Genomic DNA, 26,736 nt, shown 5'->3' with positions numbered 1-26,736 from the left:
AACTGCTTTCCCAATCACATGTAAGTACTTTGACAGTGACTTAGTTAGAAAGGGAGTCTATCCATATGAATACATGGATTCGTGGGAGAGGTTTGATGAAGATGAGTTACCACCAAAGGATGCTTACTTCTCACGGCTGAAGGGTAAAGGTATAAGTGACGAAGACTATGAACACGCTAAGACTGCATGGAATAAATTAGGATGTAATACAATGGGTGATTATCATGATCAATATTTGTTGGCTGATGTTTGTTTACTTGCAGATATATTTGAGAATTACAGAAGAACATGTATGAAGCACTACAATCTAGATCCTTCACATTACATATCTGCACCAGGCATGAGCTGGGATGCATTTCTTAGATTTACAGGAGTAAAGATTGACTTGCTATCAGATCTACCTACACTTCAGATGATTGAAAATGGACTACGTGGAGGAATCAGTATGGCTTCACACAATTACTGCAAAGCCAACAACAAATACTTGGACGACTTTGATCCTATGAAACCTTCTAATTACATCATGTATCTAGATGCAAACAATTTGTATGGTTGGGCAATGTGTCAGACGCTTCCACTTCGGAACTTTAAGATCTATTCAGGACCATTTTCACAATGTGTTGTGCTGACAATATTAAAAGCAGGCCCAGACAGTCGAAAGGGATGGATACTAGAAGTTGACTTAGACTATCCACTATCACTTCATGATCTACATAATGATTATCCTTTAGCGGCTGAGAGGTTAAAAGTAAACCCAAGAGAACCTCCAAAGCTGGTGCCCAATCTGTTTCACAAAAAGAAGTATGTGTGTCACTACAGACTGTTACAGTTTTACATTAGACATGGATTAATTTTGAAGGCTGTTCATCGTATAATTTTATTTGATCAAGAACAGTTTATGAAACCTTACATCATGAAAAACACAGAACTGAGAACCAAAGCCGCTGATGCATCAGAGAAAGACTTTTTTAAACTGATGAACAACAGTTGCTTTGGTAAGACAATGGAAAACCCACACAAGAGAAAGGATGTTAGACTTGTTACAAGAGAAAATGAGGCCATCAAGCTGACATCCAAACCACAGTATCAAGACTTTAAATACTTTCATGAACAGCTGTATGGTATCTTAATGAAAAAACTTGTAGTCAAGCTTGACAAACCAGTATTCATAGGCTTTACTGTGCTAGAGTTGTCAAAACTGTTGATGCTTGAGTTTTTGTATGATTATTTGAAACCAAGATATCCCAAATCGAGAGTACTTTACACAGACACAGATTCATTCTTACTTGACATTCCAGCGGATGACATTTACAAAGATCTAGAAGCTGAAAGTCCTGCAGTAAAAGGAAAAGATTCTTTTTATGACACTTGCGACTACCCTAAAGAATCACCATTGCACTCAAATGTTAACAAGAAGGTTATTGGAAAGATGAAAGATGAAATGAATGGGAAGATAATTAAGGAGTATGTTGGATTGCGTGCAAAGATGTACAGTGTTGCAAGTGAGAAAGGGGTGGTTAAAAAAGCAAAGGGTGTAAGCAAACAGGTTGTAAAGTCGAGCATATCGCATGATAACTACAAGGAAGCACTGTTTCAGAAGCGAGTGTTTCACCATGACAACCCTAAGATCAGTTCCGCGCTTCATCAGATCAACACAACTATTGTAAACAAGAAATCTTTAGATGCTAATGACACAAAGCGCGTTTATTCATCACCAGAATATTCTTATGCAATTGGCCACTGGAGAACAAACGCAAATAGTCTGAGTGTGTAATAAGAATTTTTGTCAATCGGGAAAACCCGCTATGACAGCTTTGTTTTGACTGCAGCGGGGGAGAGGAAGTTGCTTGCGTTTGGGAAGTGTTTGTGAAAGGGGAGTTAGTAGGCTTTGTTGAGTTTCAAAGCAGCCACCAAGTACACTTATCAAAAGCTTGAATAAAATAAACAAGTCAATTGAATAAGTTAACACTCGGCGGCCGCCCGAAGGCAGCCTAAATATTGAAGCGTAGTGAAGCGTAGTGAAGCGTAGTGAAGCGTAGTGAAGCGAAGCGTTGAAACAGAGTGAAGCAAAAACAATAACACAGCTGAAGCAGGGTGTTGAAGCAGGATGATTAAGAAGACAGCCAAAGCAGGGCAGGCGCAGCAAACCGTACATGCATGATCGTTACTATATTTAGAATCACGTCATTACTATTTTTGAAACCGTACATGCATGATCGTTACTATATTTAGAATCACGTCATTACTATTTTTGAAACCGTACATGCATGATCGTTACTATATTTAGAATCACGTCATTACTATTTTTGAAACCGTACATGCATGATCGTTACTATATTTAAACACTTGTCTAACAGTGCAGGCGCAGTGTGATACTTCTGTTGTTGCGCACAAACAAGCACTGTAAGTCTAAGACTGGGACTGTTGGAGCTCTGATGTGACAGGAATATGCGGCGTTTCTGACCAGTACTCTCTGTACTCTTCGATCTGGAGCATCTCTTCGATTTGTTTAAGTTTGCCCATGATAAAACTGATTGGCAAACCAACAGTGGTAAATCGCGGAAATGCATAAAGCGATCTAGCAACGGCGCGTAGTCTACGCGCATGAACATCGGAATAGCCAGTTTTTGCTTTCAACCAGTCAGCCCACGTTTCTTTCATTCTCCCTTCTTTTCTTTGCTTCTCCTGCCATTGTTTGCACATAATCAAAAACTGTCCAAACTGAATGTAAATTAAGATTTGTTGTGCGTCCTGTCTTTTGAGATTTCTTATCCCTTTTTGCAGTCTTTCCACAATATCTTTTTCATTTTCTGCTTGAGCAAAATAAGCATTTGTGAAAGCTTCTGTGGATATAGCATGGCTAACATCTGCTTGGTTTGAAACGAGATAGTGATGTAAATCACTTGGCGTTGTTGGTTCTACTCTCTTTTTCTTTCCGTCTTTTTCTTTGAACAAATCTTCTATCTTCCTTTTTGGTTTTTTGGGCAGTCTCATTAATCCTTCTGTTTTAGCCTTAACTGCTATTAAGGCCATCTGCTCAAAATATTTTCTATTCTCTTCTAGTACATGCTGTTCTTCTTCTGTCCAAAATTCTGATGGTGTTGGCGCTGGTAGTGGGACATTACAAGCTTGTTCCATGTCAGGTAGAATTAAAGTTGTTGGCCGCCTAGAATAATCTAACAATTCTTGATGTCCTGAGCTAACCCTATAGATTCTTGAGACAGGCAAAACACTTTTCTCACAGAAAACACGTCTTCACACCACCACAGCACCAGGAAAAATGACAAACACACGCTGGCTCTTTGGAGAGCGTCTAAAAATAAAGTGGCTTAACCAGGTTGCAGGCCTGGCAAACACACGCTGGCTGTTTGGAGAGCGTCTAAAAATAAAGTGGCTTAACCAGGTTCTGGGTTACTGATTCCGACAGACCCGGCATTGGTTCAAAACAACCTTACTTTACTGTATTTTTTTTGTATGGATTTATGCAGTATTTTTCTGATTTTGTCGCATGTTTCATTTTAGTAAAAGTTTAGTCCAGAAGCCTATTTTGCGTTAATATTTAGGGTCTGTCGGAATCGGTGAGCCAGAACGTACATTCTCCCTTTCTCTTCAGGTCCTCTTTGTTCACCCTGTTCCACTTGGTTTTGTATTACATGTATGTTATGTTATATTGCTGTTTATCCTGTACTTAAGTATCTTGTAGGCCTATGTGTCAATAGGCTCTGTGCTTTAATGACAATAAATTCTTATTCTTATTCTTATTCTGATGTACTGATTCTGATTCACACACACACACACAAATACACGCACCAAAGAGAGGTTTAAATTACGAATATAATACAATAATTAGTAGTTTGACTATTTTTATACCTGCAGAGTCTGTTGCTACTATCTTTCCCTCTCTTAGTCTCTCTGTCTCTACCCCCCCTCCCCCCTCTCTCTGTTTCACCCTCTCTCCCTCTCTTCCCCCCTTTCTCTCTCTCTCTCTCTCTCTCTCTCTCTCTCTCAGTCTCTCTCTCTCTCTCTCTCTCTCAGTCTCTCTCTCTCTCTCAGTCTCTCTCTCTCTCTCTCTCTCTCTCTATTTCTCGCTCTCTCTCTCTCTCAGTCTCTCTCTCTCTCTCTCTCTCTCTCAGTCAGTCTCTCTCTCTCTCTCTGTCAGTCTCTCTCTCTCTGTCTCTCTCTCTCACTCTCTCTCTCTCTGTCAGTCTCTCTCTCTCTCAGTCTCCCTCTCTCTCTCTCTCTCTCTCAGTCTCTCTCTCTCTCTCAGTCTCTCTCTCTCTCTCTCAGTCTCTCTCTTTCTCTCTCTCTTTCAGTCTCCCTCTCTATCTCTGTCTCTCTCTCAGTCTCTCTCTCTCTCAGTCTCTCTCTCTCTCTCTCTCTCTCAGTCTCTCTCTCTCTCTCTCAGTCTCTCTCTCTCTCTCTCTCTCTCTCAGTCTCTCTCTCTCTCTCTCTCTCTCTCTCTCTCTCTCTCTCTCTCTCTCTCTCTCTCTCTCTCCCACCCTTCGTTGGACAAACAAACACATGATTGTACTTGAGCAGCAACTGATGACACACACTGTGCATTGCGAATGTCTGTTCACGCATCACCATCGTGAAGAACACAGCAGTTGTTCCCCCTGACCTCAGCCGCGCTCTGAGAGGCGCATTGAGGCTGATCGAACTTCACAGTAAAACCAAGTGTTTGTAGAACGAAACAACTTGTTTTTTTCATAAAAAGGTGACTCGAACATCGATTGACTTATTTACGATGTATTCGTCAGTCCCAGTGACTAATTCTTGACGGAGGTGCGTGACGCAATGCAGTCAGTCAACTCATAGAAATTGAAACGTAGCTAAATATAGCAGCCACGAGGCTTGCTCGAGCAGACGACAAACTGTACGCGCTGCTTTGTGCCACAAGCACTGTCAATCTAAGTACAGCTTTCGCTTGCCAGTCTCAAAGTGAAATAGAAGGTTATTGGCAGTTCGTTCTGCACGTGAAATCACCCGTGAAACCCCACCCTCCTTCCCTCCAGTCCAGCACGTGCCGAATAAACTCGCAACAAGCGCTTGTTTTGAAGCCAGCGATGCGCGAAAGCGGTCAGGGGTTAGCCCCGCCCCTCTCAGCCTCTCGCCCAATCAGAACGCCGCAAAGCATCTCTTGCCAAACGCGCGCGGCTGGAGTGACGTCACCGTGGGCAGATTGGTTTTATGCATTGTGCTGAGCGGAGAGGGGAGAGTAGAGTTCGGCCCGCGCTACTGACTAGACAGACACGCAAAACGGACAGCTGCGGTGCGCGCTGTGTACCAAGTAACAAAGGAGTTGCAGAGAAGAGAGAGTGAGAGTGAGCTGTCCGCTTCTCTCTCTTCTCGTACTACGTTCGTCAGTTTCCTCCTTCTCGTCGAGTTTTTACCTTGTTTCAGTTTTTACGGCGCTGGTTCCAACACTCCATCATTCGTGCGCTGGTTGCTGCTACGGCGAGCTTGTTTTTAGCGGAGTTCGGATGCTCGCCTTGCTTTTAGCATCCTCTTACCTCAGTGAGCAGCCTCTGACTTGACTGCAGTCAACGGTGCGGGAGAGTATCGCCAGAGATTGCACAGTGAGTGTGTTGTGTGTGTGTGTGACTAACGACACTTTCACCATGCCAGTCTACACGATGCCAGACCTCAACACGGGAGCCGAGGGAGGTAGCAGCGTGGTAGGGGACAGCAACAACAACCACAACACCGCCACCAGGGATAGCGACGACAACCGGAGCGCGGCCGGTGGCGGCATGTGGGGGAACGAGAACGAATACCGGGTTTTCAAACTGGCCAGAGAGCTGATGAACCTGCCGGTGACCAACGGTCAAGGGATGGAGAATGGAGACATGGGGGAGAGTGGCTATCCTCAGGACCAGCCGAGTAGCGGTCAGAACGGTCTGGCGCACCCACCGCTCAACGGAATGCCCATGCAGGGCGGTCTGTCCCACATGAACGGCTTCCCCCAGCAGAACGGGTACACCGCACAGAACGGCGTGGTGCCCAAACAGAACGGCTACCCTCCGAACAGCTCCATGCCTCCACCCCCACCACCACAAAACGGACAGGGCTTTCCACCACAGAATAATTTCTCTCAGCAAAACGGCGGCATGCCTGCTCAACAGAACGGATTCAGTCAGCAGAACGGTTACACTCAGCAGAACGGCTTCCACCAGCAGAACGGATTTGCTCAGCAGAACGGATACCCAGCTCAGCAGCACGGCTACGCACCTCACCAAACTCAACAACCGTCACTGCCCAACGGTCAGAACGCTCAGAACGGACTGACCGGACCTTCAGGGGGCTACTCCGCCCCGGCCTACCCTCAGACCAACGGGGCCGAGAACTACTCCATGTACCGACCGGATTCGAACTCTCCGGAGCGTGGGGATCTGGGCCCACCGATGGGCCCGCGGAGGAGTGGAGCCAAGGCGAACACCACTGAGACCGTGAGAGTACCCAGCTCCGAACACGTCGCAGAGATCGTCGGCCGACAAGGTAAGATGCACACCTGTTTGTGTGGCACCGTTATGCTGAAATATTGATTGTTGTGAGTGTTAGTTTCAGTCATTTTTTGGTTTATTTATTGCAGTTTTTGTGTGTGTTAGGGGTAAATTTGTTTACTAGACTAGTTTTTACTGTGATGTTTTTGTTTACTGTGTTTTCCTTGGACGTCTTTATGTAGGCTAAAACCTTTGACCGACGATTTATCGTGTTCACTGTTCTTGTTTCTTTCCTGTCTCGTGTGACTTTGGTGAAATGTATCACGTTTTGTCTTGTTTCTTCATACTCAGTCTCCTCTGACTATTTTACACTTATCGCACCGATTCTGGTATTCTCTATAATTTATTATATTTTGTACAGTCTCTGGTGATAATTAACAACCTTACCGTTTGTTGTCCGATTCAGTCGCGCACGTACCTACGAAAAAACAGTCATGTGGAGTTTATACACCATTGTTTTTTTGTCTGAGTGTTAATTTAACTTTCCGAATGCAAGGTTGTGTCAGCAGCTTGTCAGTGTCACCCGCGGCCTCGACTAAAGCACGTGTGACATGCGCGTGTCGCGGGGAAAGGGAAAACCCGAAGTGGAGATGTCACTCGGGCCGTACGATTCTTCCTCACTCGCCCTCTTCCTTCGGCTATACCGTATAACGTGTTGCTTTTCTGGTCACAGTCGTCTTCCTCAGTGGAAGTATTGGCTAGTAAGGAACTTGTTTTGAATAAGCTACCGGGTTGTATCTGAGACAATGTTTTGAGGTGTATTTTGTGTGTGTGTCTTTCACTCCGATGACTTGGTTTTCTGACGAAATTCAGACATATAACGTCCTCGGTGTATATCGGCAAATTAGGGACTTGTTTTGTAAAGATGCTGCCAAAATGTACTTGAGAAAAGGTTTTTGTTTCTCTACGATGACTGTTTGTTTTGTGACGAGTCTCGGGCGATACATTTCTTCTTTCCACTATCCCATAATCAGAATCAGAATTTATTGTCATTAAAGCACAGAGCCTATTGACACATACAAGATACATATAAGTACAGGAAAACAGCAATATAACATAACATACATGTAATACAAAACCAAGTGGAACAGGGTGAACAAAGAATATCTGAAGATGAGCATAAGTTATTGAGGACAGTCGGAAGACGCATTGCACCTGCCTAGTTGAAAACAATCGTACACATATTTTGCCAATTGCCTTTGGATGTCACTGTCAGTAAACAAAGATTATGTGTTAGGTTTTGTTACTATTCGCTGCTAGTTTTGTGAAACACAGGGCCGTGTTCTCATTTAATCTAAAATAGACTTTTTTTACCCTCTGTATAATGACTTTGGTTTGTTCTCTGTTCTAGACTCCCATGTATGATCTGATCTTTGGTTTTATCTCAGGATCAGGAGCGGTGCATTGCAGGAACCTTTTTAGGTTATGGTCGCAACGGAAACGAGAGAGCGCAACCCCAAAATTTAAAAAAAAAAATAATAGGAATTATTGGATCCTAGCCTATCCTCCTATTTCTAAGGAGGTCAGTTAGTGGGGTTGGGAGGGCGGTTGATGAAGAAGAAGCACCCGAGTGTCAGCCCCTGCACTTGTTTAGATTTCCTCTCCAATCACAAGGCCTACGTTATGAATATGATGTATCTCAAAGAGGGTTCTACTTATAGTAGTTTCTCAAACATGTCGTTTTCCTACCCTGACGTTTTATTTTTGCCAGTATTTGTTAGTTTGCTTCTGTGTCTAAAACATAACCCCACTTCGCCGAATCGCGACTGCTAGTAAATCATGATTAAACGTCACAGTAAGCTGGCTTGATTTAAAACAGGAGTAGATTTCTATATAGTTTTTGTTTCTGAGTAAAGTTTTGTGCTGTCGTTGTTTCCAACCTTGTGTTAGTGCTTTCCAGCGTTAACACGACACAATTTCGATTTGTTTCAGTTTCTTGTTGCTTATTTGTCCCGATGGGTTTGTCGGGTTGAGTGGCGTGTACACGTCGAAGGAAGGAAATACTCAGTGTGGCATTTTGTATCTCTATAGTAAAACTCCATGTGTATCTCCATCATGTGTGGCTTTCATGGTATAGCGGATGGTTTGTTTTTAGTCTTTTTTTTTCCCCAACAGTTTTCAGTTTCGTTAATTAGGTTAGATTCGTTTCCGAATCCGTTAGAATCCGCTCGTTTCTCAAATGTTGAATTGTTTTGTAAGATGTTTAATTACGCAGTAGATCCTGTTTTTGTTGTCAATAATAAATAACAAGTCTCGTAAGGCGTAATTACTACATTTAGTCAAGCTGTGGAACTCACAGAATGAAACTGAACGTAGTCCGCCGCTAGTGCAAAAGGCAGTGAAAGTGACGAGCCTGTTTGGCGCGGTAGTGGTTGCGTTGTGCTTCATAGCACGCTTTAGTGTACCTCTCTTCGTTTTAACTTTCTGAGCGTGTTTTTAATGGAAACATATCATATTTATATGTTTTTGGAATCAGGAACTGACAGGGAATAAGATGAAAAAGGTTTTAAAACGATTTCGGAAATTTGATTTTGATCATCATTTTTATATTTTTAATTTTCAGAGCTTGTTTTTAAATCCAAATATAACATATGTATATGTTTTTGGAATCAGAAAATGACGAAGAATAAGATGAAATTGTTTTTGGACCGTTTAATAAAAAAAATAATTTTAATTACAAATTTCCATTTTTTAATGACCAAACTCACTCATTAGTTTTTAAGCCACCAAGCTGAAATGCAATACCAAACCCCGGGCTTCGTCAAAGATTGCTTTGCCAAAATTTCAACCAATTTAATGGAAAAATGAGGGTGTGACAGTGCCTCCTAAACTTTTACAAAAAGCCGGATATGACGTCATCAAAGGTATTTATCGATAAGATGAAAAAAACGTCCGGGGATATCATACCCAGGAACTCTCATGTCAAATTTCATAAAGATCGGCCCAGTAGTTTAGTCTGAATCGCTCTACACACACACACAGACAGACACACACACACACACGCACATACACCACGACCCTCGTCTCGATTCCGCCCTCTATGTTAAAACATTTAGTCAAAAGTTGACTAAATGAAATGCAAACACAGGAAGAAGTCAATGGTTTATTTGTTTGCAATGGTTTGCTTTTAATCACGCACACACTCAGGAGTATCAGAATGCCACACAGACCGGCCTCTTAATAAAACAAAAGTCAATTTCATGCTTCAAGTATTTACACACCGTATTTACACATACGGAATTTTCGTCCAACATCAGACCTCAAAGTACTAATTCGCTGTGCTATTTCGAAGTTGCAAGAATTCGAGTTAAAATACTGAAATAGTATCATTTCGTTTCATGGTCAGCCTCAATATTAAAAACAATTTTGAGCGTCTTTTCCATTTTGCCGGGAAGTGTCACAAGTTGTTTACGACGGGGCTACCTCCGCTAGACAGCGGTCAGCCGATAGCCCCCGGGGAGGATGTCCAGGGAGGAGCTGAGTTGCATGGGGACTTTGACGGGCGCTGTGGCGGGGTGGTAAGACGTCGGCCTCTTAATCGGAAGGTCGAGGGTTCGAATCCCGCCCGCGGCCGCCTGGTGGGTTAAGTGTGGAGATTTTTTCGATCTCCCAGGTCAACTTATGTGCAGACCTGCTAGTGGCTTATCCCCCTTCGTGTGTACACGCAAGCACAAGACCAAGAAGTGCGCTCGGAAAAGATCCTGTAATCCATGACCATGTCAGAGTTCGGTGTGTTATAGAAACACGAAAATACCCAGCATACTTCCTCCGAAAGCGGCGTATGGCTGCCTAAAATGGCGTGGTAAAAAACGGTCATACACGTACAATTCCACTCGTGCAAAAACACGAGTGTACGTGGGCGTTTCAGCCCACGAACGCAGAAGAAGAAGTATGGGGACTTTGTCCGGATGACCAACGCCGGTTGCGCAACTGATGCGTGGAAAATCCCCTGCCTCTTCAGTCTTTGTGCGTCAGTCTGCGTCAGTTTGTACAGTCATGGCTTTGTGTCCGCGTCCAGTGGAGTTGTGTGCCACGGCTAATTTTGTTTGCCGGCCACTTCGGCCATCACTGTCTGCCCCCCTCCTCCCCATCCCTTCCTGCTGCCCAATCAGCGGGTTGCATCAGAGGGCTCTCACATCGTTTTGAGCACATCCATGGATGGCTAATCGTGTCTGCTGACCATTTTCCTCCCACTCTCTGTTGGGACCTTTTATCACTCTTCTTCCTCACCCTCTCTTCTCCTCTTTTTCAATCAGCTGAACGCATCAGAGTACGCAAGCATTGTTTTCGCACATTGTTGTCCAGGTTTCCTTTGCATGCTGACCAGGCATTTCCCTCTCTATCCATCCTCCCAATCAGCTTGCTTGCATCAGCGTACCCCCCCACTCCCAGGTGCTCCCCGCGTGGATTTCAACACGTTTGTGTCCATGTCTACACATGCATGTAGATCTCATCTTGTATGCCCACTGTTTTTCTCCCCTTTCTCTATCTCCCCCCCCCCCTTCTCTTCCACCTTGCAATCAGCTGGTTGCATCAGACCGAGAGTATCCCCCGACAACGTGTTATGCACTTCCGCTCCCCCCCCCCCCCCATCTTTCTCACAAGGTAATCGGTGTGACGCGAAGCTTTGTATTGAATCTTTCTCACGAGGTGATGGTGTAACATTGTGTCCAATCTTGGCGGGAAGTGTTTTGACCACCCCACCGCCACCAGATGCGCTGTTTTATCGAGGGGCGCGATAATCGGGTGTAGGGCCATGTTTGCTCCCCCCCGGCCTTGTAGAGGGGCAATTTTCAGGTCTGATGTCTCCGGGGAAACTGCGCCTCTCCCGCCATCAAATTGCCCTACAACCCGCTTTTTGTAGTCGATCAAGCGATTACTGGGCTGTCGGGGTTGCTGTTAGGGTCCGTTTCCATGGTATTTCTCCTTCACCGATAACATGATTTGCTCCATGTGTTTTCATCTCATCGGTGTTCGTTCACGTTGGAGGCAGGCAAATAAACGTTGGAATGTGAAGAGGCCCGAGCAATGTGAAAATTGAGCAAAGACCGCGGTGATCATTCTCCTTTTCGTCGTGTGCCACAGCTATGCCCTTTTCTGAATTTCTTTTCAGGCCCACGTAGTCAATCCAGCAATGGAACACTGGCGAATAAATGAAGCAACGGTCAATCAAGTTACCCAAGTACTGGACCAACTCCTATCAATGTCCTTGCCGCCCTGTCAATGTGTCAGTTTTCTTAGCACGCCCTCGTTCATTCCTTGGCTGGTTTGGACAGGCGGCGCTTAACAATGGGTGGACAAGTTCTTCTTTTGCGTTCATAGGTTGGAACTCCCATGTCTTTTGCACGATTGTTTCACATACGTGTTTGACCGTTTTTACCCCGCCATTTAGACAGCCAAACACCGAGTTCAGGGGGAAAGAGGACGAGTTGTAGAACAATGCCAAATCGTATCAGGACAACGGTCAGTATTGCCATGAAGAAACTGGAAGGAGAAACCCCGGTGAGCTGATACGCCAGGACCCTGTGGGCCCGTCTGTCGTCCGTCCCGCCTGTGGGTAGAGAGGTCCACTCTGAGAGTCTGAATTGACAGACAGTTAACACCTCAGCACGTCAGGGTCTGTCGCACAGTCGGGGTCTGTCGCAGCGACCAGGGGAAGCTGCAAATTGTCCCCCCGACACCTGCCAGCTTGTTGAATACTTGAACGGTTGTTTGCATAAAGTGACCTCCAAACTCCCCGGAATCAGGGAGACAGGGTGAGCGTGTCACGAGACTGATGAGTCGCCTTCACTCAGTGGCGATGAGGTCCTGGGGGTCTGTTTTGTCTTGCCGGGCTGAAGTAGAGCATCAATGTGACATGTCGGCCTCTTCCCGACAGCATGGCGTCACAAGTTACAAATCGACGTTTTATTGTTATTACACCAAGACGAGTCGCATTATACTAAGTCTTGTTCGAGTCTAAATATCGGACCCTATTGCTACGTTGAAAATACAATAGCGATTATATAGCTGTTCTGACCTTTATTTATTGTTCCAAACTTACAAAATGACAGTTTTTGCGTCGATGGGTTGATCTCTGGTTTTGATAGCAGACGCGGTTTCTTATGCGCATTAGTTTTGTGCAGCCGCCACACTGACTTTGGAAAAAAACCTCGATTTGACAACACAGCTGTTAAACAGCTTTTTATTAGTTCATTCGAATACAACAAAAAGAAGTTTGATGTTTTTTTAATTTTGAACAAGACTACTTATGAAGAAGACCAAAAACACAACATGAACGGAAAACTAGAAACAACTGAAGAACTAGGATGCAACAAGGGGAGGAGAAGAGAACAGCTAATCCGTACAACGCGAGCAGACGGCAGAGAAGTTTTATTTTGGGTGAATGGCAGTTATACTTGTCTCGTCATGAAGCGAATTTTTCAACCTCAGTTATAAACGACTACATGTTAGTGCTATGGGTTGTACATCAATACTTCAGGGGGGAAGTGGGGTATTTAGTGTGGAGTTACGAGATAAGAAAAGCCGAATGCGAAAGTTTGTGTTAGTCGGCAACTGAGCTCACACAGGCACACACAAACGGCTGTTCCGTTTTACTCCTCTGTTTGTACTACATCTTTCTACTTTTGGCATTTTGTGGTGTTTAGGGACAGAAAATAATTGGTTTAGTCCTGTTTCATCGGGAAGTTAGCAGAAAAGGGTATGCTATCGACATTTGTAAAGCTGAAAAACATTCCCGAGAAGAATTTCAAGCTGTCAGTGTATGCTGTTGTCGATTGAAACACTCGTGTGGTACAGATGGGTAAACCGGAACCATGCGTCTTTGTTATTGCCAATATGCTTTTGGATATTGGCAAAAATGGCCCACTTCCGTAGCATTATGCTTTGATGATCGGAAGAGACCATCCAATCACAGCCCCCGAATTCCCCCACGTGTCCATCAGAATAGCTACATAATCTCATGGATGCTCACTGGGGTTGTACGAAACTTAAAGTCGTGTATGTCCGTTTTTTGTTGCATATATTACGTTCACATATGAATGTCTTTTGACCATGGTCAAGTCAGGCCTCTAGCTGGCTGTCTCCATGCCACTGGCATCTCTCCTGTCTGACTATAGAAGGAGTTTACGTCCTTTTAGGACCAAATCTTTCATGTCCATCGCCCCAGGTGATGTCGTTAGGGTCCTTCCTTGTTCGCTGTTCACCGCAAACAGACGATTTCCTCGAGATTGGACAACCATAGCAAAGTGTAATTACCGTGACAATAATTTGCCTGGATGTCGGCATCACTGTCCCCTGCGATGCAGTTTGTAACCACGCTATAGTGATTAAAGTTCAATGGACCGTGGTGCGTAGGGGAAGGGGAGGTGCAAATGGCTCCCCTCTTATCTCCTCCCCCCCCCCCCCCCCCCGCACACACACCACCCCGGTGTCAGTGCTAAGTGTCCCCCCCCCCCTCCCCCATCTGTCCGCTCTGTGAAGTCTGACCGCGACGAGGGATCTGTCTAACGTTATAAATGCAGGCACCTACCCGTATAGATTGCTGTGCTGATTAATTTTGCATTAACGTTCTTCTCTTAGTTGCAAGGATCTGAGATTTAGGCCGGATAGTGTTTGTCCAAGAGTTTCAGTACTGTCACTATACATCTGCCCGTACTCTTCGTCGTTAATTGTAGAGCGTTGAATCGAGGGACCGGTTTAACGATGTAGGGAGTGCAGTGGTGATTAATTTTGCATCACAGGTCCATGGGATCAAAAGGCACCGATTCCCAGGGGTGATAATTAGCTGCTGGTCGACCTGTTTGTTTCTCTTTCCCGCGGGAGAGAAACTGCTGCTCGGTTTGGCGTCGATTGTACTTTTACGTGAGAGTACTTGCATGCATGTTTAATTAGCATTCGTGCTGATTTAATGCTGGGGCAGATTGCGTTGTGTTCATGCAATGTGCGATAACTATATGTCTGTGTGTGTGTGTGTGAGAATGGCCGCACAGTCAGTCGTTTGAGCGACGGTAGGGGCAAGAGTGGCAGGAGAGAGAGAGAGAGAGAGAGAGAGAGAGAGAGAGAGAGAGAGAGAGAGAGAGAGAGAGAGAGAGAGAGAGAGAGAGAGAGAGAGAGAGAGAGAGAGAGAGAGAGAGAGAGAGAGAGAGAGAGAGAGAGAGAGAGAGAGAGAGAGAGAGAGAGAGAGAGAGAGAGAGAGAGAGAGAGAGAGAGAGAGAGCACATGCAGTCAAGCCTTTAATTTTGATTTCATCCAATCCGAAAAATCTGCAGTGGCTGGATGAGTAACAATTAGATGAAGACTAACAATTACACTCAAGTTACGGGGTCGCTCTTCACCAGAGAAACGACGGTTGTCCCTTCCACAGTATTACCATATTTCTATCAAACATAGCAGTTTATCCTTTTCGTAGTATTACCATATCGTAGTCCTATCAAACATCGCAGTTAATCAAATCAATTAGTAGCTAAGCCAGCCAGAAAAGGCCAAACAAGGCTACAATTAGGGGCAGGCCGGGGGCAGGACAAAGGGCCGCCAAGCAGAGACAGGTTTGGGGCGTGAAGAGGCCATTCAGCGGACCGTCCTTGTTTGGAGTGCTTGCGGTTTTCAGTCGCCGCGACAGAAGGGCAAGTGTCAAAGGCAGCCAGCCACAGTTTCGTATTCTCATTGTCGCCCTCAACTGGTGCTCAGCTAGCGGTCTTTGTTGCCGGTCTCCCAACGCCGTCGTTGTGGTGGTGGTTGTGGTGGCGTGAGAGCCACCGATGGTGGTTGAGCTACCAACAGTTTGTTGCTTGGAACATCAGGAAGGGTTTTATGCGGTTTTGACAGAGTAATACTAATAGTCGTAAGGAATAGCATCGGCTGGATTAATATTCATAGGTTTTGAAAATCAGTTAGTTGAACACGTGTCACTCACCACTGCTTTTCAAAATAAGCGTAAAGGAAAGTAAAGGAAACCGATGAGTATTGTTTTCTGACTTTAATTGTTGTGAGGAAACAAAGTTTAATTGTGTTTACGGCGTATTCTTGTGACTTTTTAAACGCTGAATGTAATTTTCGCCCATATATATTTTGTTACGGTCCAGCACAGTTGTTGACACAATCATACAGTTGTTGACACAATCATACAGTTGTTGACACAATCATACAGTTGTTGACGCAATCATACAGTTGTTGACACAATCACACAGAAGTTTGTTGTTACGGTCTAGCACAGTTGTTGACACAATCAAACAGAAGTTTGTTACGGTCTAGCACAGTTGTTGACACAATCATACAGTTGTTGACACAATCATACAGTTGTTGACACATGACACAATCATACAGTTGTTGACACATGACACAATCATACAGTTGTTGACACAATCATACAGAAGTTTAATTGGTTCTAGCGTAACCTGTCCCTTGAACAAATTCCATACAGTTGTTGACACAATCATACAGTTGTTGACACAATCATACAGTTGTTGACACAATCATACAGTTGTTGACGCAATCATACAGTTGTTGACACAATCACACAGAAGTTTAATTGGTTCTAGCGTAACCTGTCCCTTGAACAAATTCCATACAGTTGTTGACACAATCATACAGTTGTTGACACAATCATACAGTTGTTGACACATGACACAATCATACAGTTGTTGACACAATCATACAGTTGTTTACACAGTCATACAGAAGTTTAATTGGTTCTAGCGTAACCTGTCCCTTGAACAAATTCCATACAGTTGTTGACACAATCATACAGTTGTTGACACAATCATACAGTTGTTGACACATGACACAATCATACAGTTGTTGACACAATCATACAGTTGTTTACACAGTCATACAGAAGTTTAATTGGTTCTAGCGTAACCTGTCCCTTGAACAAATTCCATACAGTTGTTGACACAATCATACAGTTGTTGACACAATCATACAGTTGTTGACACATGACACAATCATACAGTTGTTGACACAATCATACAGTTGTTTACACAGTCATACAGAAGTGTAATTGGTTCTAGCGTAACCTGTCCCTTGAACAAATTCCATACAGTTGTTGACACAATCATACAGTTGTTGACACAATCATACAGTTGTTGACACATGACACAATCATACAGTTGTTGACACAATCATACAGTTGTTTACACAGTCATACAGAAGTGTAATTGGTTCTAGCGTAACCCGTCCCTTGAACAAATTCCATACAGTTGTTGACACAATCATACAGTTGTTGACACAATCATACAGTTGTTGACACAATCATACAGTTGTTGACGCAATCATACAGTTGTTGACACAATCATACAGTTGTTGACACAATCACACAGAAGTTTAATTGGTTCTAGCGTAACCTGTCCCTTGAACAAATTCCATACAGTTGTTGACACAATCATACAGTTGTTGACACAATCATACAGTTGTTGACACATGACACAATCATACAGTTGTTGACACAATCATACAGTTGTTTACACAGTCATACAGAAGTTTAATTGGTTCTAGCGTAACCTGTCCCTTGAACAAATTCCATACAGTTGTTGACACAATCATACAGTTGTTGACACAATCATACAGTTGTTGACACATGACACAATCATACAGTTGTTGACACAATCATACAGTTGTTTACACAGTCATACAGAAGTTTAATTGGTTCTAGCGTAACCTGTCCCTTGAACAAATTCCATACAGTTGTTGACACAATCATACAGTTGTTGACACAATCATACAGTTGTTGACACATGACACAATCATACAGTTGTTGACACAATCATACAGTTGTTTACACAGTCATACAGAAGTTTAATTGGTTCTAGCGTAACCTGTCCCTTGAACAAATTCCATACAGTTGTTGACACAATCATACAGTTGTTGACACAATCATACAGTTGTTGACACATGACACAATCATACAGTTGTTGACACAATCATACAGTTGTTTACACAGTCATACAGAAGTGTAATTGGTTCTAGCGTAACCTGTCCCTTGAACAAATTCCATACAGTTGTTGACACAATCATACAGTTGTTGACACAATCATACAGTTGTTGACACATGACACAATCATACAGTTGTTGACACAATCATACAGTTGTTTACACAGTCATACAGAAGTGTAATTGGTTCTAGCGTAACCCGTCCCTTGAACAAATTCCATACAGTTGTTGACACAATCATACAGTTGTTGACACAATCATACAGTTGTTGACACAATCATACAGTTGTTGACACATGACACAATCATACAGTTGTTGACACAATCATACAGTTGTTGACACAGTCATACAGAAGTTTAATTGGTTCTAGCGTAACCTGTCCCTTGAACAAATTCCATACAGTTGTTGACACATGACACAATCATACAGTTGTTGACACAATCATACAGTTGTTTACACAGTCATACAGAAGTTTAATTGGTTCTAGCGTAACCTGTCCCTTGAACAAATTCCATACAGTTGTTGACACAATCATACAGTTGTTGACACAATCATACAGTTGTTGACACATGACACAATCATACAGTTGTTGACACAATCATACAGTTGTTTACACAGTCATACAGAAGTGTAATTGGTTCTAGCGTAACCTGTCCCTTGAACAAATTCCATACAGTTGTTGACACAATCATACAGTTGTTGACACAATCATACAGTTGTTGACACATGACACAATCATACAGTTGTTGACACAATCATACAGTTGTTTACACAGTCATACAGAAGTGTAATTGGTTCTAGCGTAACCCGTCCCTTGAACAAATTCCATACAGTTGTTGACACAATCATACAGTTGTTGACACAATCATACAGTTGTTGACACATGACACAATCATACAGTTGTTGACACATGACACAATCATACAGTTGTTGACACAATCATACAGTTGTTTACACAGTCATACAGAAGTTTAATTGGTTCTAGCGTAACCTGTCCCTTGAACAAATTCCATACAGTTGTTGACACAATCATACAGTTGTTGACGCAATCATACAGTTGTTGACACATGACACAATCATACAGTTGTTGACACATGACACAATCATACAGTTGTTGACACAATCATACAGTTGTTTACACAGTCATACAGAAGTTTAATTGGTTCTAGCGTAACCTGTCCCTTGAACAAATTCCATACAGTTGTTGACACAATCATACAGTTGTTGACACATGACACAATCATACAGTTGTTGACACAATCATACAGTTGTTGACACAGTCATACAGAAGTTTAATTGGTTCTAGCGTAACCCGTCCCTTGAACAAATTCCATACAGTTGTTGACACAATCATACAGTTGTTGACACATGACACAATCATACAGTTGTTGACACAATCATACAGTTGTTTACACAGTCATACAGAAGTTTAATTGGTTCTAGCGTAACCTGTCCCTTGAACAAATTCCAACACCGCTAAGTTCCTGTTAACAGGAAAAAAAAGTTAGAAGAAAACAACAAACATAATAAAGAAGTTCACTGGGACAAAAACATCGATGGTATAGATCTCTGTTGTCGCACCGTTGTGAAAAGCTGTACGTTTACATCATCCCAGTAAACAAAATAAAAACAGCAACCTTGCCCCCAGCTCTCGCGGTGCACCGCCATCCTGTAACCTGTCAGGTAACTGTGCTCATTGTAATCGTCGAGCACGTGAGATTCGCTATAGACCTTGCCGTCAATATCCCACACTCCCCTGACCATGAAAGAGAAGCACGTGTTACGGTCGTTTCACGGCCCACTGGACACTAAGAAGTGGCGCACAGTGTCACGGTGAATGCAGTGCATGCCTTTGTCAACGCCGTGGACTTGGGCTTTAGCGCAGGTAAACTTGTGTCATCGATTTCAACTCGGCGTCCTTGTTGTACGGTAAAGTTGCGTAGACTTCCGGTTGGTTGTTAGGGTTAAAAGGCGTGTACAGCTACAAAGGTCGGGTCTATTTCAGGATGCAGTGGCATGTCAGTTTTCTGTATGATTGTGGATTATAAAACAAATTCTCATAAAGTGAGGATTATAATATCAAGAAAAGATACTTCTGATGGCTTTCTTTACTTTGTATGAATATTTATGCAAACTGTTATCAAGAACAGATTCATCGTTAAGTGTACATTGCTGTATGTTTGGTCCTCACCGTATACTATTTCATAACTCCATGCAACAGCCCTTTCCAATCAACACTGACGTCACCGGGAAGGTTAGGCAGTTGGAGGGGTTTTGGAAGCAGAAGTTTTGTAAAAATAACATGCAAATAATCATGTATTTTTGACGTTGTCATCAGAGTGGAAAGATAACCGACATACATATTACATGCAGGTAGCATGAAGCAGGACAATCACATCACCATCACTGTCCACTTCTGCTGCTTCAGAACTTATGGTGCTTCAGATTTGGCCGAGTGATGGTTTTATTCTGGTCATGTGATGTTTTGAGCGGCTCATTTCGTGTCATCATAGCTGTCGGCCACCCCCCCCCCCCCCCCCCTTCCTCGCCATCTTGACTTGTTTACGACGGTTGTCCCGTGCTCACCGCGGCCTGATAACGGCCTGTCACGGCGATAGACGGCGACCTGAAGAGACAGATTAGAGCGGATTGAAGCGTCTTAGTCTTTTATCGTGCGTCATGAGAGCCTACTTAGCCCCCATCATGCAGTGAGGCGCACTGTCCCATGCACAGAGGTTTCCTGGCAACACGCGGCGCTCTGCACGTGCTGAGTCATGTCCCTGGTGTGTGTGTCGCATGTACTGCACCCCGGGTAGATGAATCATGCACACTGCACATCAGTGGAACGTCGTTCACCACCATGACTTTCTCTTTGTTTTTTTGTCTCCTTTGTCCGTCTGTCTTTGTCTCTGCCTACAGTCTGTCTGCGCTGTGCGCCTGTATGAGTTGCCTCCGAAAGAATTAAGCCCCTTGTTTTTTTTCAAATGTGTTTTTTTTTTTTTATCGCACACTTCAGATGAATCACGCACGATGCAAATCAGGGGGGGGGGGGGGTCGGTCTGTCATTTTGGCTTTTGCTACTGATTGTTTGTCTATTTTGACTGTGTGTGGAAATGAGTTGCTGCAAAAAGTATTGCCAGTTCCTTACTTACTTGGCAACGAAATGGGTCAAGTGTTGCAATGATGAAAAGTTAGTTTTGGTGTGTGTGTGTGTGTGTGTTTTCTGCGTGTGCTTGTACTCATTGCGGGTTTTTTTTCGCGCCCGTTATGCCCATAATTGTAAATAGCACACTTCACAAATGTGTATTGTTATCGTACAAGAAAAGTAGATGTAGCGTGTTGTGAGGGAGTAAGTAGATGTAGCGTGTTGTGAGGGAGTAAAAGCGTGTCTCATTGGATGTTGTTCCGCCCTGCCATCTGCCCGTGTCACCAGCGCCATCTGGTGTGTCTCTTTCAGTATCACAAGTGACGCGGCTCCATTCTACAGTTCATCTACACACTGCATGGCTGCGTTAATGTAACAATGATCTGCTTATAATTACAAAAGAGCTGAACGCTTGAAAGTGCAATAAACTGGAATGTACGGCTTTTATTATGTTACCTGGTCGCTCTGCGTATCAAACAGACATGTCGTGTGATACGGCAATACAAGCCATAAAAGGCTTTACCATAAAAGCCATGACAAGATATTTTATTTGTTCATACCACTGATTATTTATCTCTGAAGGCAGAGCGTCGTTGTGTATTTAAATTGTGCATGTGTATGTAAAATTAATCGCCTTATCATTTTGTTTGATGTAAAATAAAAGCATCGCTTTATCATTTTGTTTGATGCTCACTGTACATATTCATTTGCTGTGTTGTGTGGTGCAGTTGGATTCAGAAGCGGGTGCCCTTTTAGGGTGATAATTTTGTAAATGAAAAAAAAGTAAAAGATATTCACCTGTGACTAATTGGGGGCTAGTACCTGTCGTTTTCAGCACAGGTAATGGCGGAGGAACGCAGGGTTCCCTTAGAGCCGGGTGACGTGCTCATCCTGGTTTGGACCCGCAAAACTATCAGCAGTGAGTACCCGCCCAGTACCCGCCAACCCCACCCTGTTCCACCCGCTTTTCAAACCAACTGACACCTTCTCCTCTGACCCTAACAGCGCTTGTTATGTTGCTTTTTTGTTTTGTTTTTGTTTGACCTTGACCGACAGTGTCAACACAGTGTCTGGTCAACCTGTTGAGATCCAGGTGGGGTCTATTCATTATTCCTTGGTTTGTTGGTTTGTTTGTGTGTGTGGTTTTTGTTTATTGGAGAGGCATAAACCTTGTTGACGCGCTATGAAGGCTTCTGGTACGTTGCTATATTTATGCTGTATTTACATTTCTTCTCCGCAGAAGACGCTGCATGACTATGAAATGTGTCCTGACATGAAGCTGGGTAGGAAAACGGGTGTACAGTGTCAACACAGTGTGACTGTTAGCATGACGGGTGTACAGTGTCAACACAGCGTGACTGTTAGCATGACGGGTGTACAGTGTCAACACAGTGTGACTGTTAGCATGACGGGTGTACAGTGTCAACACAGTGTGACTGTTAGCATGACGGGTGTACAGTGTCAACACAGTGTGACTGTTAGCATGACGGGTGTACAGTGTCAACATAGTGTGACTGTTAGCATGACGGGTGTACAGTGTCAACACAGTGTGACTGTTAGCATGCCGGGTGTACAGTGTCAACACAGTGTGACTGTTAGCATGACGGGTGTACAGTGTCAACACAGCGTGACTGTTAGCATGACGGGTGTACAGTGTCAGCACAGTGTGACTGTTAGCATGACGGGTGTACAGTGTCAACACAGCGTGACTGTTAGCATGACGGGTGTACAGTGTCAGCACAGTGTGACTGTTAGCATGACGGGTGTACAGTGTCAACACAGCGTGACTGTTAGCATGACGGGTGTACAGTGTCAACACAGTGTGACTGTTAGCATGACGGGTGTACAGTGTCAACACAGTGTGACTGTTAGCATGACGGGTGTACAGTGTCAACACAGTGTGACTGTTAGCATGACGGGTGTACAGTGTCAACACAGTGTGACTGTTAGCATGACGGGTGTACAGTGTCAACACAGTGTGACTGTTAGCATGACGGGTGTACAGTGTCAACACAGTGTGACTGTTAGCATGACGGGTGTACAGTGTCAACACAGTGTGACTGTTAGCATGACGGGTGTACAGTGTCAACACAGCGTGACTGTTAGCATGACGGGTGTACAGTGTCAACACAGTGTGACTGTTAGCATAACGGGTGTACAGTGTCAACACAGCGTGACTGTTAGCATGACGGGTGTACAGTGTCAACACAGTGTGACTGTTAGCATGACGGGTGTACAGTGTCAACACTGCGTGACTGTTAGCATGACGGGTGTACAGTGTCAACACAGTGTGACTGTTAGCATGACGGGTGTACAGTGTCAACACAGTGTGACTGTTAGCATGACGGGTGTACAGTGTCAACACAGTGTGACTGTTAGCATGACGGGTGTACAGTGTCAACACTGTGTGACTGTTAGCATGACGGGTGTACAGTGTCAACACAGTGTGACTGTTAGCATGACGGGTGTACAGTGTCAACACAGTGTTACTGTTAGCATGACGGGTGTACAGTGACAACACAGTGTGACTGTTAGCATGACGGGTGGAAGTGGGACAAGTTGTGCCAATCAATTTCGTTGGCAGAGAAACGCTAATCTGCCTTTATTGTTTTGCGGAGACCGCATGTTGTGCTTTTTTGTTTTGAATGTAATCGTTTGTGATTATTTATCGCACTAAAAAGCCTTCTCTCATACATCATTCTCCCAGTCAATTCCCAGACAGCTTTTTCTTTTTTTTCTCTAATCATCTGGAACTAAACCTCTCCCATTTGAATTTTGATTCAATTTTGTTCGGTTAATAAGCTTTTATTAAGCTGTTAGCGCAGGAAAAAAAGATAATGACTCGGGATGTAACGGGTTACATTTTTATTTCTATGAACAGTTAGTTTTTAGCTGGCGCAAACATTGGACAAATTCTTTTTCAGCTTTTCCATCATTCAGGTGGGTTTTACCTGACTTAATGGACGCATAAATAAAACCCAGCTCTAACGGCATGCAGACTTTGAACCCCATAGTGCAGGCAGCCATAGTCAGGTCGAGTGAGACTAGTATAACAGAATCTGTGACGGATGGAGAATGAATTATGATGTTGCTAGCTTTTTTGGTGGTGCTTTCCCCATGTAAATGATGGATGCAAAATCCCGAGAAGATTTTTGTGCTCACTTCATCACCTCCGCTAGTGCGAGGAATGCAGTGTTTCCTCCTCGCCGCCTCACAGCCGTGTGTTTGGTTCTACCTGGCAGGTAATAAGGTATTCAGGTGACGCAGGTATACACTTGGCCCAGTCACTATCAAGTGTGAGTGTGAGGGTAGGTGGGCCTGGTGTTGGTGCTTTCGCTGTGTGTCTGTATACTTACCTACCTACCTGCACGCTGTGCTATCACAACGCGACTCTTGATGACTGTAAAATGTATTTGAGACAGTGACAAAAGGTCAGGTGTCATGTCTACTGTCCCGAATGACACACGATTGCTGACATTTCACCATTGCCAAAAGAATAAACAAATAAGAAATAGGTAGAAAATGAATGTGAAAACTGACTTTGATTGTTGATCAGTATTTTCTATACCACTAACAAATCATCTACTTACACATAGCTGTTTGGCAAATGTATGTTGCATGGGACACACTGACATGAAAGTGGAAGATGTTTTTCCCTCTAGAGAAACTACATATCAAGTTACACTTTTTGTGCTCTTCCATTCCAGTTGGCAATCAATTGTTAACGCATGTTATTAGAAAAAATAGAACGAAAACAGATTAGATAGAATGAAAAATGTACTGGTGATGTCATTTTGGACATACTGACATGAAAACGTCACCTTTTGTCATTGTCTCATTTGTCTCTTGCTGTCTTTGTTTTTTCTGTCCCTATGTCCTGTCTGGTTTAAACAAAACTTTGTTCAATTTTAATCATGACAAGAACAATGCATGGATGATTACATACTCAAGCATATGATGCTTATTTTAAGCAATCATAGTAATTACAAAACAAAGGTATGCATGTCTGTCTGTCTCTGTCTGTCTCTGTCTCTGTCTCTGTCTGTGTGTCTGTCTGTCTGTCTCTCCCTGTCTGTCTGTCTGTCTCTCCCTCTCTCTCTCTCTCTCTTTGTTTCCTTCCCGCTCACTCTCTCCCTCTCTGTCTCTCTCTCTCTCTCTCTCTCTCTCTGTCTCACTCTGTCTCTCTCTCTCATGAATGAAATGTCTAGTTAGATTGTTATTTTGTATCAGTATTAACGGATGTGTAGCTGATCTGAGCAACTTTATTCCCAAATGAAAGGTATTTATAACTATGTCAATGTAATCGTGTAATTTTTGAGTTCTTGTGTAATTCCTTAAATGCACATTGTGTTGCATTCCATACAATGTATTTCTGTATTTTATATGATTGAATTTATATTTTTTATGTGCGTCTGTCTTTATGTGTTGTATAAAGGACAGGTTGGAAGAATAGGCTTTGCCTAAAACCTTTATCCTTTTGTAATAAAGTCTCTCTCTCTCTCTCTCTCTCTCTCTCTCTCTCTCCCCTCTCTCTCCATCTCTCTCTCTCTCACTCTCTTTCTCTCTCTTTTTTTCTCTCTCTTTCTCTCTCTTTCTCCTTCTCTCTCTGTACGTACCACCAGTGAGTTGAACTCTAGTGTCCGCCAGACTGCCCCGTGTCCGGTGAAGACCTGAGTGGTCTAATGAAGTGACAGGCATCCCACGGGTCAAGCGCTACTCAGTCTGGACATATCTCCTCTTTGTTCTGACCTGGGCTTCCCGTGTGTGTGAGTGTGAGTGTGAGGTGTACCGTACAGCCTTGTTTGATTGACTCCGAATGATTTATACAACATAATTATATGGATATAGGTTTTAAAACCACATCGTCGAGTTATCCAAGCTTACGTATTTATAGACGGAAGTAGTTTGTGTTTCGTCTTGTGACGAACAGCGTTGCATTTTCAAGGAATGCCTGGTGGAGGGAGGGGGGGGAGGGGTCTAGGAGAAAGTGCCGACCAGCTGCATGGGTGGGACCCAGGCACGGGGTGGGATTGGTGGACATGACAATAGACGTCACATTGAAGACCTGTATCAGTGTTTCTATGGAAACAAGGGAAAGTAACTCTTCCACAGCCCATACCAACTTGACAAGAGTTATCTATTACCGAACATCGTCTAGTTCAACCAATCCTACCCACAGCCTGGGTCCCAGCAATGTCTCGTGAGTACCCGCGTCCCAGGTTGCGCTCGTGTCGGACAGAAGTCGCCATTTGAAACAGAGCAGAAATGTTAGCCCGGCACGTGCGATATGAGGGACGTGTTGCACAGAACGTGGCGTGTCAACGACCCCTAGGTCTGTGCCGGTCGCGACCAGCTAATGTGACACTGAGCCGCGGCCACCAATGACACAAAGTCCTGCACCTCTGCACTGTAATGTCACGGACTCCAGTCGGTCTGAGCGATTTGCCGTAGTTGACCCGAGCTGCTTGGGTATGAGGCGTCGATAATGTGCCTGTCGTTGGTCAGTGAAAGTGGGTCACTGAAATGTATGGTTTGAAATTAATAATAATTATGATAGTAATAATAATAATGATAGCTTATATAGCGTGAACCACCGTAATCTATGCTCTCCGCGCTTTACATATAGATGTATATACATTAAATTGTTGTGAGTGTGCAGGACGTGTTTTTTGTTGCTTTTGAACAAAACGGGAGCTGAGTAGGGTATTTGTCCTTTCTAATTGAGTCACAAATACGAGAAATCGCATTGAAATAGGCCAGGCTGTGAGCACATATAATTTATTTGTGATCGTGATGTCAAACACAGCCCTACCCACCCCCACACGTGAAGAACAAGTCTAGCAAACCGTATGATGCGATTTGAAACGTCAGTAAATCCGGAGAAAAACCAACACGTAGGGGAGAGTTACTGGTTGCGTACCTGTTATCCATATCGTACCACCCCCATTCCCGCGAAATGACGAATGCCTGAAGCCCCTGCTGAAGTGTGGGGAGAACCCCGTAGGAAAGAAGCATTCTTCCAGTGTCAACATGGCAGCTAGCGAGAAAACCACCAGCAAGAAAGAAAAATTCACTTTTTTTTCGCATTTTGATGTTATTTTCGTAGTGACTATGCAAAGACTACACCACTGAGCAAATTAACTTGACTATACATTAATA

General features: G+C 43.7%; 1 protein-coding gene across 1 annotated transcript in view; it reads left to right on the top strand.

Annotated features, from left to right (window-relative positions):
- Positions 1 to 5,223: 5,223 nt before the first annotated feature.
- The window catches only part of LOC138949964 (RNA-binding protein MEX3B-like), a 113,323-nt gene continuing 91,810 nt past the window's right edge, over positions 5,224 to 26,736 (top strand). Inside the window, exon 1 of the mRNA XM_070321749.1 lies at positions 5,224 to 6,498. Coding sequence (XP_070177850.1) covers positions 5,622 to 6,498 — 877 coding nt within the window. The 5' untranslated portion in view covers positions 5,224 to 5,621. The remainder of the gene's footprint in view (positions 6,499 to 26,736) is intronic.

This window comes from Littorina saxatilis, linkage group LG1 (assembly GCF_037325665.1).
Source record: "Littorina saxatilis isolate snail1 linkage group LG1, US_GU_Lsax_2.0, whole genome shotgun sequence".
Classification (NCBI taxonomy): Eukaryota; Metazoa; Mollusca; class Gastropoda; order Littorinimorpha; family Littorinidae; genus Littorina; species Littorina saxatilis.
Note: the sequence above shows the minus strand (reverse complement) of the source record. Positions and strands in the feature narration are given on the sequence as shown.